Source organism: Serinus canaria, chromosome 4 (assembly GCF_022539315.1).
Source record: "Serinus canaria isolate serCan28SL12 chromosome 4, serCan2020, whole genome shotgun sequence".
Classification (NCBI taxonomy): domain Eukaryota; kingdom Metazoa; phylum Chordata; class Aves; order Passeriformes; family Fringillidae; genus Serinus; species Serinus canaria.
The window spans coordinates 69,630,693-69,644,608 of NC_066317.1; the positions used below are offsets into that span (position 1 = coordinate 69,630,693).

Below are 13,916 nucleotides of genomic sequence, written 5' to 3' on the forward strand. Positions count from 1 at the left end.
GCCAGGTCAGTGTCTGGGTGTTATCCCGTTGTTATCCTGGTCTCCATGCAGGAATAGCCAGGTCAGTGTCTGGGTGTTATCCCAGTGTTATCCCGGTGCTATCCCGGTCTCCGCCGGAGCAGCTGGCCCATTCCAGCCCGGAGCAGTCCCAGCTGTTCTGTCAAACACAGAGGGGCCACCCCCAGCCCCGTTAATCCTTTAAAGGAACAGGTAATCCGATCAGCTCCAAAACCCCACCTCACCCCAGCTGCCCAAACCGTGTCCCATGGCAGGGCCTGGATGAACCCAGGGCTGATTTCCCGGGCACTGCTGTTCCTTGGGCTGGGTGACACCCCTGTGGCAGTTCTTTGTGTCCCCAAGGGAGCCTGTGGGGATTATTTTGATGTGACCCTCCGGGGCCAGGAGCTGAGCAGCATCTGGTGCTGCAAACAGATGACTCCATGGAAAAGAGCTGGAGTTAACCCTGGCATCTCCTCTCCAATTCTCCCAAGAGCCAGGAATTCTCCCATCTGTGGTGGTGCCACAAGCTCCTTCTCGTGGATTTAGGATAAAAAACCTCCCTTACCCATCCCTGAGGAGTTTCAGGGACAGCCCAAAGCACCTGACACCATTTCCCTGGGGTTAAATTGCATTTTTTCCCTGCTGCTGCATTTATTGGATGTATGAAGAGTTGATATATTCTGGATTTAGGGAGCAGAGCTGTGTGTGAGGAGAGGAGCTGGTTCATTAGAGCAGCTCTAATACCCATAATTATCTTAAACTTAAATCCCTGTGAGCCTGCACGTGGCTCCTCCAGACATGGACACAGCACTGGGATCATTCAGGGGCTTAAAGACACTGATCCAGGATGATTTCATCTGGAAATGCTTCAGAAGGGGTTCCTGTTTTGGGCCAGGGTTGGTGGGAATGGGAGGGAGATTCTGTTGCAGCGTTGGAATGGATTTGAATGATCCCAGAAGCTGGGCCTGTGTCAGCTCTGGCTCCTGAAGGGGTTTGTGGTGCTCAGGCTGGTGGAGCTCGGGGTTTCTTTGTTAAGAGATGCAATTCCAGCTCCCCAAAATGTCCCTTGGGAATGCTGCCCTGCCCCCAGCGCCTGCCAGCAGCCAGAGGGAGCTGCAGGAGAGATCATGGAATGGGTTGGGTTAGAGGGGACATTAAACCCATCCAGGGACAACTCCCACTGTCCCAGGGGGCTCCAATCCCAATGTCCAACCTGGCCTTGGGCACTGCCAGGGATCCAGGGGCAGCCACAGCAAATCTGGGAATTCCAGCCCAGCCCCCGCCCACCCTCCCAGCCAGGAATTCCTTGCCAAGATCCCAGCCCAATCTCCCCTTTCCCAGTGGGAGCCATTCCCTGGCTCCTGTCCCTGCAGGCCTTGTCCCCAGTCCCTCTCCAGCTCTCCTGGGGCTCCTGCACATACTCTCAGGATTCCCTGGATTGTTCCTTTCTCCATATCCAACAATCCTGACTCCAGAGCAGAGGGGCTCCAGAATTATGGAATGGTTTGGATTGGAAGGGACCTTCCAGTTCCATCCCTTGCCACAGGCAAGGACACCTCCCACTATCCCAGGCTGTTCCAAACTCCATCCAGCCTGGCCTTGGACATTTCCCCCACCCCTGACTCCCTGATCCAGGGGTTTTTCAGGAATCAGATCCCAGTACAGATCAGTTGGACACAGGATGTCCCCTGCATGACATCCTCGAGGGGCTGTTTCCAGGGAATGTCAAAGAGGCCTTTGAATGCTTTTTCCAGGAGATGGGCAGGATTGTGCTGAGGGACTGGAAATACTGGAGGTAAAATTCCCTCTGTGTGTGGAGGGTTGGGTGTGCAGGTGAGCCCGGGGCACCCTAAGCTCCTCTCCCCGCATAGTGTGGGAATTTTGGAAAATAACACATTTGGAATGGGAGCTGGATGAGCGTGTGCTTGTGTTACATAATATAATAATCATATAATAGATGGGATTTAAGATCTGTGCGTGTCAAGGAAGCTGCTCTCCTGCTCTCCAGCACTCCGTGGGGCAGGACACGGATTCATGGAGAGTTTGGAGATGGTGCTTGGTGACATCCTGTGGGTTCCCCACAGAGTTCTTGTCCAGGGACAACGGGAATGCCGGGCAGGAATTATGGGAATGGTCCTGGCAGGGCAGCGAGGCTCAGGGCGTGCTGGAAGCCATCCTGAGTGGCATTTTTAGGGCAGGGATTTTGGGGCAGGGGCTCTCCGTGGCCCGGGGGGGGTCTCTCCGCACTCTCAGCCGTGCTGGGCTGCCCTGAGCTCCCATCAATGCGCCCGTGTCGGCCGGAGGTGCGGAGCTGGCGCTGGATGGCGGCGCGGCAAGATGATCCCTCCGTCCATCTGTCCATCCCTCCGGGCTCTGCGCCGTCCATCTGTCCATCCGGGCTCTGCTCCGTCCGTCTGTCCGCTCCCGGGGGATTTGCCCGGCGCTCGCAGCCGCCGGCGCGGGGCGGGTTTGGCTGCGGGCACCGCGGGGATACCGAGCGCAGCCACGGAGCCGCCAGCACCGCGGAGCATCGGGGTGGCACCCGGGGGGCTGTCCCGGGGGGCTCCGAGCCGCTGAGAGCCCCCCGTCCCCTCCCCGAGCGCAGCATCACATCCTCAGCACCATCCTCATCCCCATCCTCATCCGCACACCGCCCGGCTCGGTGCAGCGCCCGGCGGTGCGGCCCCTCCGCGGTGATGTCATGAGCCGCCGGGGCGGTGGTTGGAGCCACCGGCGGAGCGGGGACGAGCGGCCGCGGCCGGGGGGGGCTGCCCTGGACCCCCTGAGCCCCCGCCGAGCCCCCGGGCAGGACGTGGCGAGCGGCCGGCGGAGGCCGCGGCCATTTGCCGTGTCCGGCCGTGCTGACTGACCCGCTGCTCCGTCTCCTCCCGCTCCGGCCGTCCCTGCGCGACGATGAGGCAGGCCCCGGCCACACGCAAGGTACGGTCCGCGCCCGCATCCCCCGGCATCGCATCCCCGCTTCCCAGCCGCCTCCTCGCTGGTTTTCCCCCGTTTTCCCCGTGTTGATGCTGCCGGGCTGTAATTGGGAGTGTGACGGGCTCGGGGAGGAGGGGGGCGGTGGGTGAGCATCGGTTCATGGCTGGCTTTGCCTTCCGAGCTCCCGGAGTCCCCTCTCCGTGTCACCCGGCCAATGCAGCGGCTCTGCGGCTCTGCTGGGGCCCTGTCCCCGCTGCCGGTGCCATCCCCTCTGCCTGGGGGTGTCAGTGCTGTCCCTGCTGCCTGCGTTGTCCCTGCTGCTGCTGCCATCCCCACTCCAGGGGTGCCAGTGCCATCCCTGCTGCTGTCCCTGTTCCCAACAGCTGGTGCCATCCCCACTCCAGGGGTGCCAGTGCCATCCCTGCTGCTGTCCCTCTCCCCACTGCCTGGGAGTGTCAGCTCTGTTCCTGCTGCCGGTGCCATCCCTGCTTCCAGAGCCACCGGTGCCCACCCTGGGGAAGCTGTGTGCCCACAATCCCGCTTTTCCTGCCAGCCACGCTGTTGGGTTCAGCCTTTGGTATTCCCAGAGGCTGGCAGTACCTGAGTCCCTGCCAGGCTGCCATTCCCGCAGGTGACAGCGCGGGCACTGGCCTATATGTTTATTTTTAGTGTAACCACGATGTCACTGCTCAGCTTAAAGAGAAATCCTGGGAATTTCTGGCTGATGGCAGGGAATAGACCCCAGCTGGGCCAGCCAGGCCAGTACCTGGCAGTAAATGCTCCTGATTTACCCCTGCACCTCCCCGAGCTCAGGCACCGACGCTCCTCGTCACGTGGCCCTGTTAATCCTCTTCCCCATGGAAAGTTTCACGGATGCTGCTTTCCCTCTGCCCTGCTGGAGCGGGGAGTGGGGGCTGCTGGTGCTCAGCCCCAAGCCTGGATTCCATCCTGCTTTTCCTGTTGCTCCTCTCCTCACCTATGGAATCACACCTGTGAGACCAGGCACCTGCTGGGTGATGCTGGTTGTTTAAAATGCAGTAGTATCCCAGGGAACCACACCCTGAGGGGCTCATCCAGGGGCTGAGACTCAGCTCCAGCAGAGGGGAGGTGTCTCCAAGGGGCCAAATTCCTGGGAATGGAGTGGGATGGTATCACCATGGACCAGCACCGGATCAGTGCCTGGTCATCACCCCTGGCACTGCCTACCCCACCCAGGAGCTGCTGCCAATTGGAATCCTCCTGGAAACTCTGGGACTCCTCCACAGCAGCAGCCACAGTCTGTGAAGTTCAGGCTTGAAGCCTTGAAACTTAACTCAGGAGAAGGCTCCAGTGGCACCTCCCCTGTCCCTGCCCGCTGGAAGGTGACATTCACACGTTCCTGCTCATCCATCCAGCTCTCGCTGCTCCTGCCTGGATCGGGATTCTCACACCTGGAATGGGATCAAATCAGGAGGGACTTGTGGGACCCCACCTTCAGCAGGCAATGCTGACCCCACCACAGTCAGTCCTTGGGATCCAGGAGGATTTTTCCAGAGTTCCTGCTGCCAGAAGCTGAGTCCATCTCGGAGCGCGCCGGTTCGGAGCCCCCAGTGCTCCCCTGGGAGCAGAGGTTTTGTAATTCCATCAAATATTGATGCAGCAGCATTACACAGCAGAGCCCAGAGCCTCCAGTGGAACATCCATCCCCATCCATCCATCCATCCATCCCCAGCAGGGGGGTCAGAGCATCCTGGATCCAGGAGGGTCCAGGTGGGACTGGAGCCTCTGCTCCCAGTGGTGGCACAATGCCAGATACTGGAAAATCCATGTCCCATCCTGGTCACTGACTTTTCCAGAGCCCAGGAATGACTGGCTGGGGACAGATGGTGCTACCACGAAGAGGAGCCTGGCCATCCCCCATTCCTGATGGAGAGAGCAGCTGGAGCATCCTTTTGCTACAGATCCCAGGGGTCTTGGAGCTCCAACTTCCAGTGGTCATCACATGGAGGGGATCAGCACTCCGAAGGATGCACAAAGCAGGATTATTCCCTGTCATTCCACACGGCTTTGGGGATGGTTACCAGGAAGCTTCTCCCTGTTTTTAGGGTTTGGTGTGGTTTGAATCAGGGTTTGAGTTGGTGTCCCCCACCCCATAGCCAGGACAAGGCTCAGTGTCCCTCAGTTGAGGGACAGGGATCAGTGGGACAGGGATCAGTGTCCCCCAGGGAAGGATTTGGTGTCCCCCAGGATAGGACTCAGTAGCCTCTGGTGACATTTCCCCATGTCCAAGGACTTTGTGGTCAGTTTGGACCCCCCAGCCCTGCCCCACTCCTGAGTCCCCTCACCTGTGGAATTCCTGAAGAAGACATTTTCCAAGTGTTTCCCAGATTTTGTTGCTGCTCCACGTTGCTTAGTTGGACTTCAGGATGATGCTGGAGAGCTCCTGAAGAGCATCCTGAGGGTTTCGCCTGAGGGTCTGGAACTTTTGCTGCTGTAATTCCATTTTCCTGACCAATTTGGTCATGCAGGAGATGTCGTTAAAGATGGGAATGTCTTGCCTCAGGACTGACATGGAATGCACCTTTGGGAGTAGGCTGGAAGTGAGCAGAGCAGGATTTAGCTGAAACAGTGCCAGAGGTAGTGGGAAGTTTGGAAGTGCAAACACATCCAGGTTTATATTGAAAACAGGGAAATAGAGCTCCAGGATTCCTGAGGCCTTGGGAGGGAACACGGCTGTGTTGGAGATCAGCTGGAGCTGCTGGTCCCTGGTGGGCTCCGTGTGCCTCGTGTCCCCATCCTGGATGTGGGATCATGTGGCAGTACCATTATCCATCTGTTCTGCTCCTGTTTATTCCCAGCTGGGATTAGGTCATGGAATCAGTAATGAGGGAGAGCGTGGAAGTGCTCCAAGGCTGCAGCTGGACAGATGTTCCCAATGCCCACCCACTGCCCCCCAGGACCAGCCTGGTCACTCCTCCTTTTCTATCTAGGGATTGTCTCTATTAGGGATTGTTTTTAAGGGGAAAAATACTAAATAATTTCATATTTGTCCCTGTTCCAGGCTGGGCCCTGTGGCCTCCCCTCCCTGAGCTGCTGGGAGCTGCTGCATGTGCATGGAGGGGTGGGGGGGGGGTCCTGCCCCAAAATCATGGATGATTTAATTCCAGCCATGAAAAAGTTGGGAGTGTGGGATCAGCTCTGTGGTGTCCCTGGAATTTCTGGTTAAACAAAGCAGAGCCTGGGCGCTCTGGGGCAGCTGGTCCAGGGTGCTCTGGGCCCTTTGGAAAACCAGAGGGACGAGGAGAGGAGAAAACTCATGTTACAGATTAAATCCTTTCCATCTCCTACTCTGGGGGTCTCTGGGAAAGGCGTGGGTGGTCAAACCCCCCCGTGCCCATGGAGCCTGGAGTGCCCAGCCAACCTGAACCAGGCTTTGCCTCTGAAGACCAAAATTCCTTGGAAATACACAGTGGATCTGCCCTGGGGTATCTGTAGGGTCAGGCTGGGGGTTCAGGATGTGCCCTCTGTCCCCAGCTCTGTCCCTACACTAGGCTGGAGGGGCAGGGACTGGGCTTGAGGGTGACTGAGGGCTGTGCTGGCTCTGGGCTCTGCTCCCGTGGTCCCATGGGAGCTGTGCCAGAGGGTCCCATGGGATCTCTGCCCATGGAGCAGGTTAACGAGCCCCCAGGCTAACGATGCCGCACGCACCCGGTGCCCCTGGGCACGCTAACGATGCCAGGCACACTAACGATGCCGTGCTGTCTTTTGTCTCCTTTCCCTGCTCTGCCGCTCCGGCCGCCGCCGGCTGTTCTCTGCTCCTCTGTCCCTGTGTGACTGTCTGTCCTCTCTGCTTCCGCTCCCGCTGCCCTCCAGAGCACCGCCCGCCGACCCAAGGTGAGCAGCCACGGTGGGGGCACCAAGCGCGGGGGGCACCGACGGCCCCGGGGGTGCCAGCGCCACTCAAAGCATTGGGTGTCAACCCGTCACAAGCGTGGATCACCGGGTGCCAACAGCAGGATCCATTGGGTGCCAGCCCCACTCAAACACGGGCCATTGGGTGCCAGCCCCGCTCAGACATGGGCCATTGGGTGCCAGTCCCACTCAATCACGGGCTGTTGGGTGCCAGCCCCACTCAAACACAACCCATTGGATGCCAATACCATCTCAAACATGGCGCCTTAGGTACCAACCCCACTCAAACATGAGCTGTTGGGTGCCAACCTCACTCAAACACAACTCGTTGGGTGTCAGCCTCACTCAAACACAACCCATTGGTTCCCAATCCCACCCAAACATGATCTCTTGGGTGCTAACACCACCCAAAGATGATCCATTCATTGCTAACCTATCCAAACACGATCCAGTGGTTGCCAACACCATTCAAACATGATCCATTCATTGCCAACCCCACCCAGACATGAGCTGTTGGTTGCCAACCCTGCTCAAACACAACTCGTTGGGTGCCAACCCCACTCACATATGATCCATTGGTTTCCAATCCCACCCAAACATGATCCATTGGGTACCAACACCACCCAGACATGATGATTCATTGCCAACCCCACTCAAACGTGGCCATTCTTGTGGATGCCAACCTCACTCACAAACAATCCATTCTTTGCCAGTCCCACTCAAACATGATCCACTGGTGGCCAACCCCACTCAAACAGAGCCCCTTGGTTCCCAACCCCACCGTTGTCCTTCCACCTCATTGTGCAGAGACCAGAAGAGCTCACGGTGGTGCTGGACTCCTCTGGAGCAGGTCCAGATCCTTGGGGAGCCTCTCCCGGGATGGAATGGCCATGGAACAGTGTGAAATCCATGTGGCAGTGCCCAGGCTGTGCCAGGGGGTCCCTGTGGGGGTTGCTGCTCCCTGACTGTCCCAGTTTGTGCCGGGATTTGGGATCTGAGTTCAGATGGGATCTGAGCAGGATCTGAGTGGGATCTGAGAGACCCTGAGGTGGGACCTGAGTGGGATTTGAGAGAGCCTGAGGTGTCAGGCAGGGCTGTGTGGTCCCAGCTGGCCCTCAGGGGCTGCTCCAGCCAGCAGCATTCACCTTGGGAAGGGACTTGTGGCTTGAAGGGAGGAAATGTGGGAGAGAAATCCTTAAAGATTGAGTTTGGAAGTGGAGAACTCTCCTGCAGGGAGGGCTCCCTCCTCAGCAGATGGTTCCAGCACCTCATCCCAGGCAGGGGTGGATTCCATCAGCGCCAGAGCTCTGGGATCCCCCCATTCCCTGGCTTTGGATGGTTCTTGTTGATGTCTCTGCAGGGATGTCCCGTGGGACCTCCTGCTCCTTTGGCCTCACACCTGTGCTGGGCAGGGAGGTGGAGTTGGGATCCTGGAATCATGGAATGGGTTGGGTTGGAAGGGACCCAAAGCCCATCCAGCTCCACCCAGGAACACCTCTCACTATCCCTGGTGGCTCTGAGCCCCATCCAACCTGGCCTTGGACACTTCCAGGGGTGTGGCAGCCACAGCTTCTCTGGGAAACATGTGCAGGGCTTCCCTGCCCTCACAGCCTGGAATTCCTTCCCAATATCCCATCTAACTGTGGGGGATCTGTGACCCCAAAAGCAGCAGGAGCAACAAACATCTTTGTTTTGAGCTGTGTCTGGAAGAAAGTGCATGAGGTTTGGTGCTACCCAGAAATTCCCTGTTTGCTGTGCCTGGGAGAGCCGGGATCATCCTAGGAGGACAGGCTGGGCCTATCCAATGGGTGCTGGATTTGCTGCAGTCGAATTAACTCAAATTTGCCTCGATTTTGAGGAAAATAAGGGCAGAGGGTGAATGTTTCTCTTTCTCAGCTGTACCCGTGGGTGAAACCACACACTAGGTGAACCCTCATGGCACCAAAAATCCCATTTCTAGAAATAAAATCAAGTCAGGAAATTTAATTTACTCAGTAAGAGGTGAGTGGTCCAGAAATAGGGTCCATGAGGAGACCAGTGGGAGCCTGGGGGGCACCTGGTGCTTCCCTCACCCCTTTTCCCACTGCCTGGGCTCAGACAGTGATTAATTAACAGCCTCATAAGTGCTAACGAAGCAGCACCAGGCCCCACCGGGCTCTGGGAACTCACTCCTTGTTGATTTTCTTGTTGCTCCCCTCAAACTGGGTTCTCATCTTGGTGGGCTCTGAGGTTTTGCTGTCAAACCCTCTGGAGCTGGGAAATGGAATCCTGGAATGGTTTGGGTTGGGAGGGACCTTGGAGATCATCCAGTGCCACAGCAGGAACACCTCCCAGTATCCCAGGTGCTCCAAGCTGGCCTTGGGCACTTCCAGGGATGTGAGGCAGCCCTTCCCCTTCTCTGGCAAACGTGGAGTCCTTCCCCAGTGGATTATCCATGAAATCTCTCTGAGCCCAGCTCCTCCAGAGCAGAATTCCTGGGGGTCCAACAGTGGCACAAATCAATGACATTACTGGAAATGGGAATCTGGGAGTCACCAGAGGTGTCACGGTGGGAGGCTGTGGGAGCACCATCCCTCGGGAAATCCCCCCTGACTCCCCCTCACCCCTGCCGGTGTTTTGCAGCCCACCCGGACCCCCACATCATCGGCGTCCGGCGGCACCGCCGGGCCCTCGGGCTCGGCCTCGGCGTCCGGCGGGGAGATGAGCAGCAGCGAGCCGGGCACGCCCGCCCAGACCCCGCTGGTGGCCCCCGTCATCCCCACGCCCTCCCTCGGCTCCCCGGGGGCACCTCCCGTCCCCTCGCCCACCAAGGTGAGCCGTGCCCAGGGGAGCTCTGCCCTGAGCCGTGCCCAGGTGAGCGCTGGGCTCTGCCGGGGCTCCCCAGAGGGCTGGAGAGAAAACTGCACCCAGCACTGGGAGGAGGAGGAGGAGGAGGTGCCCTGGAGGGCCCTGGGGGTGGTCACAGGTCTGGGGAAGGAGCATTGGGACTGGTCGGAACTGGCCAGGACGGGGGAAGAAGCTGCTAAGCTGCGAGGCCACTTCCAAAGAGAATTCCCAGTGCGCTTCCATCCCTTCCCAAATCCCTGTGGCACACGGGTGGTATCGGAGCAGTTTGGCAGGTTTGAGGCTCTGAGTCAGAGCTTGATCCTGTTAAATCCAGAGGGTCCAGTTGGCAGCACCCACTGGTGCTGGGAGAATCAGGGATGCACTGGGGCCCCTCCTGCCTTGGAATGGAAAGACACCTTGGAGAGGTTCAGGATTTCCCAAACTCGGGGGAATTGGGGTGGAGAGACCAGCAGGGATGCACTGGGACCGCTCCTGCCTTGGAATGCAAAGCCCACCTGGAAAGATGCAATATTTCCCAAATTCAGGGATTTTTAATCATTACAGAGTTATTCCCCATTTTGATATTTAAAAAACTTTTTAATCACTTCCATCCTGCTTTGATTAATGAGTTAATTAGAGCTTGGGAGAGATCTGGGGCACAAGGCCAGGGAGGGAATAGCAGGAGAGGACAAGGCTCTGGGATTGTGTGTGGAAGGGAGAGCTGGGGAAGGCACCCCAGGGTGGGAATAGGGGATGTCCCCACCCATGTCCCCATTCCCAGAGCTCTCTGGTAACTGGTTTCTGTAGCTGGGTGCAGAAGTGGCTTTTTTTGGGACATCAGAATGTCCAGGCTGGGAAGCAGCAGAGGAGGAATCCATGGAGGTTCTGGATTTTTCCAAGACCTGTTCCATGCTTTCACCCAGCTTTGGGATTTGAAGCTTTAGCCCCTGTGGCTGCTGCCAGGGAGGGAGGTGACATCCCTTTGTCCCTGCAGCCCTCCTTTGGGGAATGCTGGCATCAGCCTTTCCCTGCCATGGGAGCTGAGCTGCTGGAAAAGGACCTGGATCATTTTTCCCTGGGGTGAGATCACCTGGGAACAATGTGGATGCTGCAGTGGGATCAGGCAGCCACAGCTTCTCTGGGCAACCTGTGCCAGGGCTTCCCTACCCTCATGGCCAGGAATTCCTTCCCAAAATCCCATCTGCTACTCCAGGCCCTTGTCCCAAGTCCCTCTCCTCTCAAACTGCCCCAATATTGATGACAAAAGTCAGGCCAGGTTCCCTGGGCTTCCTGAAACATCCCCAGAGCTCTGTCCAAAGGTTGTCCCTACTCCTCCCCTAATTCTTGGCTCGGTGTTGCAGGAGGAGGAGAATCTCCGAGCTCAGGTCAGGGACCTTGAGGAGAAGCTGGAGACACTGAAAATCAAGAGGAATGAGGACAAGGCGAAGCTCAAGGAGCTGGAGAAGTACAAGATCCAGCTGGAGCAGGTGCAGGAATGGAAGAGCAAAATGCAGGAGCAGCAGGCTGACCTCCAGAAGCGCCTGAAGGAGGCCAAGAAGGTGAGTGAGTGTCCTGGGAATTGGGCAGTGCCTGGAGAGGTGACTGCAGGAGAAATTCCAGCCCTGACAAACCTTTCTGGGAGGAAATTTTCCCAATGTCCAACTAAACCTCCCCTGGTGCAACTCGAGGTCTTTTCCTCTGCTCTGAATTGACGTCGGGTGTGTTTGGGAATCAGGCTGCACCAAGGTGGGATTTGAATTCCTTATTCCCTCTCTTTCCAGGTGCTTCCCTCTTCCTTCTCTCTGCAGATGTTTCCCCCTTCTCTCTGTCTCTCCAGGTGCTTCCTTCTTCCCTCTCTCTCTCCAGGAGTTCCAGGTGCTTCCCTTTCCCCCTCACCTGTGCCTGCAGCTCCCAAGATTCCATCCAAGCAGCCAAGGAGCTTTTCCTTTTCCCTGCCCTACTTTCCACAGTGGATTCCTGGTTTCTTTCCCCAGGGATTTATCTGTCTGCTCCAGTATTCCCTGTCTCCTTACCTTTGTCCTCACCTGCTTCTTCTGCCAGGCTCTCTGGGTGTGGAGCAGGGAAGAGGGGAGTGGGACACCCTGGAGCTCTGGGCTATCCCCTCCCATCCCAGATAACCCGGTGTCCATTGGATTTGGGAGAGTCTTGATGGACAGCTACTTCCTGAGAGCTGTTGTGGGGTCTCTTCAGAGTTGTGGGGTCCCTTCACCTGCTGTGCTTGCCCACAGGAAGCCAAGGATGCCCTGGAAGCCAAGGAAAGGTACATGGAGGAGATGGCAGACACGGCCGACGCCATCGAGATGGCCACGCTGGACAAGGAGATGGCCGAGGAGAGGGCAGAGTCCCTGCAGCAGGAGGTGGATTCCCTCAAGGAGAAGGTGGAATACCTCACCATGGACCTGGAGATCCTCAAGCATGAGATCGAGGAGAAAGGTGGGAAGGGAGAGGGACTCTGGGCTTGGAGAATGGGGAAGGGGGTGGGGTTAGGTGGGATATTGGGATGGAATTCTTCTCTGTGAGGGTCCCAAGGCCCTGGAATGAATTCTTCCAGAGAAGCTGTGGCTGCTCCATCCCTGGAAGTGTCCAAAGCCAGGCTGGACGGGGCTTGGAGCACCCTGGATAGTGAGAGGTGTCCCTACCCATGTCAGGAGGTGGGAATGGGTGGGATTTAAGGTCCTTCCCACCCAAACCAGTCTGGGATTCTGGGACTCTGAGATTCTGATTCCTCCTTTCCTCCCCAGGCTCAGACGGAGCAGCATCCAGCTACCAGGTCAAACAGCTGGAGGAGCAGAACGCCAGGCTCAAGGAGGCTCTTGTCAGGTGGGAGCCCACCTGTGCTTCCCCAGATTCCTTCCCAGGCCTCTTGTGCTCCCAATCCTTCTCTGGAGTGGCCCATGTCATTCCTGCTGATGACTCTGGGATCTTTGCTGAGCTCTTAATGCATCCACAGGGAAGGGAGTCCCTTGTCACAGGGGATTGGTGGGGATGGGGACAACGAGCCACTCCAGCCTCATTCCCTATGGATGTGGTGCTTGGTGTCCCAGCACTGTTCTCCAGACCCTGCCCAGCCCTGGGATCTACCTTTCCCTGGATGATCCCACCTTCCAGGGCTTGGAGGCTTGAGGGCTTTTTATTTGGGAATCCACAGCCAAGAAGTCCAGGTGGGACCCATCCCTTGGTGTAAATGAGCTGGATTTTGGGAACGTTGCTCATGTCCCCACCAGGGAAGGGCAGATGGGGATGGATGAGCTCTGTTATCCTGGCTGGGGCAAACAGGGGCTCTTGGGAGGGCCCAGGTGCTCCTGGGCTGGCCCTGACAGGACCTGTGGCTGTCCCAGGATGCGGGACTTGTCCGCCTCTGAGAAGCAGGAGCACGTGAAGCTCCAGAAGCAGATGGAGAAGAAGAACACGGAGCTGGAGTCGCTGCGGCAGCAGCGGGAGAAGCTGCAGGAGGAGGTGAAGCAGGCGGAGAAGACGGTGGATGAGCTCAAGGAGCAGGTGAGGGGCAGGTGGGATGGGGTATTTGGGACATTCATGGACATTTGGGGCAGATTGGGGACATTTGGGACACTGAGACTCCTGGAGATCCCACTGCAGGAACCAACACTGCTGGTCCCATATTCCCCAATTCCAAACCCTGTTTAAACAGTGGGGCTGTGCTGGGCCCTGCCTGGAGGTGGGGTGTGTCCTGGAGCAGGGATGGATTGGGATGGCAGGGGATGGATTGGGATGTGTGTCCCGATGGGATGGATTGGGATGTGTGTCCTGACAGGGGATGGATGGGGATGTGTGTCCTGGCACGTGGATGGATTGGGATGTATGTCATGGTGCAGGGAGGGATTGGGATGTGTGTCCTGGCATGTGGATGGATTGGGATGTGTGTCCTGTTGGGATGGATTGGGATGTGTGTCCTGACAGGGAATGGATTGGGATGTATGTCCTGGTGTAGGGATGGATTGGGATGTGTGTCCTGGCAGGGACAGATTGGGATGGCAGGGGATGGATTGGGATGTGTGTCCTGGCATATGGATGGATTGGGATGTGTGTCCTTGCAGGTGGATGCAGCGCTGGGTGCTGAGGAGATGGTGGAGACTCTGACAGAGAGAAACCTGGATCTGGAAGAGAAGGTCCGGGAGCTGCGTGAGACCGTCGGGGACCTGGTAAGGCAGAATTCCCTGGGATAACAGCTGCTAAATTCCCTGGGATAACAGCTGCTGAATTCCTTGGGATACCAGCTGCTG

General features: G+C 57.5%; 1 protein-coding gene across 2 annotated transcripts in view; it reads left to right on the top strand.

Moving 5' to 3' along the window:
- DCTN1 (dynactin subunit 1) overlaps positions 1–13,916 on the top strand; it is a 50,660-nt gene that overhangs the window by 24,580 nt on the left and 12,164 nt on the right. Inside the window, exons 5-10 of one of the 2 annotated variants that reach the window (XM_050973371.1) lie at positions 9,451–9,639; positions 11,016–11,213; positions 11,904–12,108; positions 12,417–12,495; positions 13,014–13,173; positions 13,731–13,835. In XM_050973371.1, the coding sequence (XP_050829328.1) occupies positions 9,451–9,639; positions 11,016–11,213; positions 11,904–12,108; positions 12,417–12,495; positions 13,014–13,173; positions 13,731–13,835 (936 nt within the window). The remainder of the gene's footprint in view (positions 1–9,450; positions 9,640–11,015; positions 11,214–11,903; positions 12,109–12,416; positions 12,496–13,013; positions 13,174–13,730; positions 13,836–13,916) is intronic. The other variant, XM_050973372.1, reaches the window with a different exon arrangement.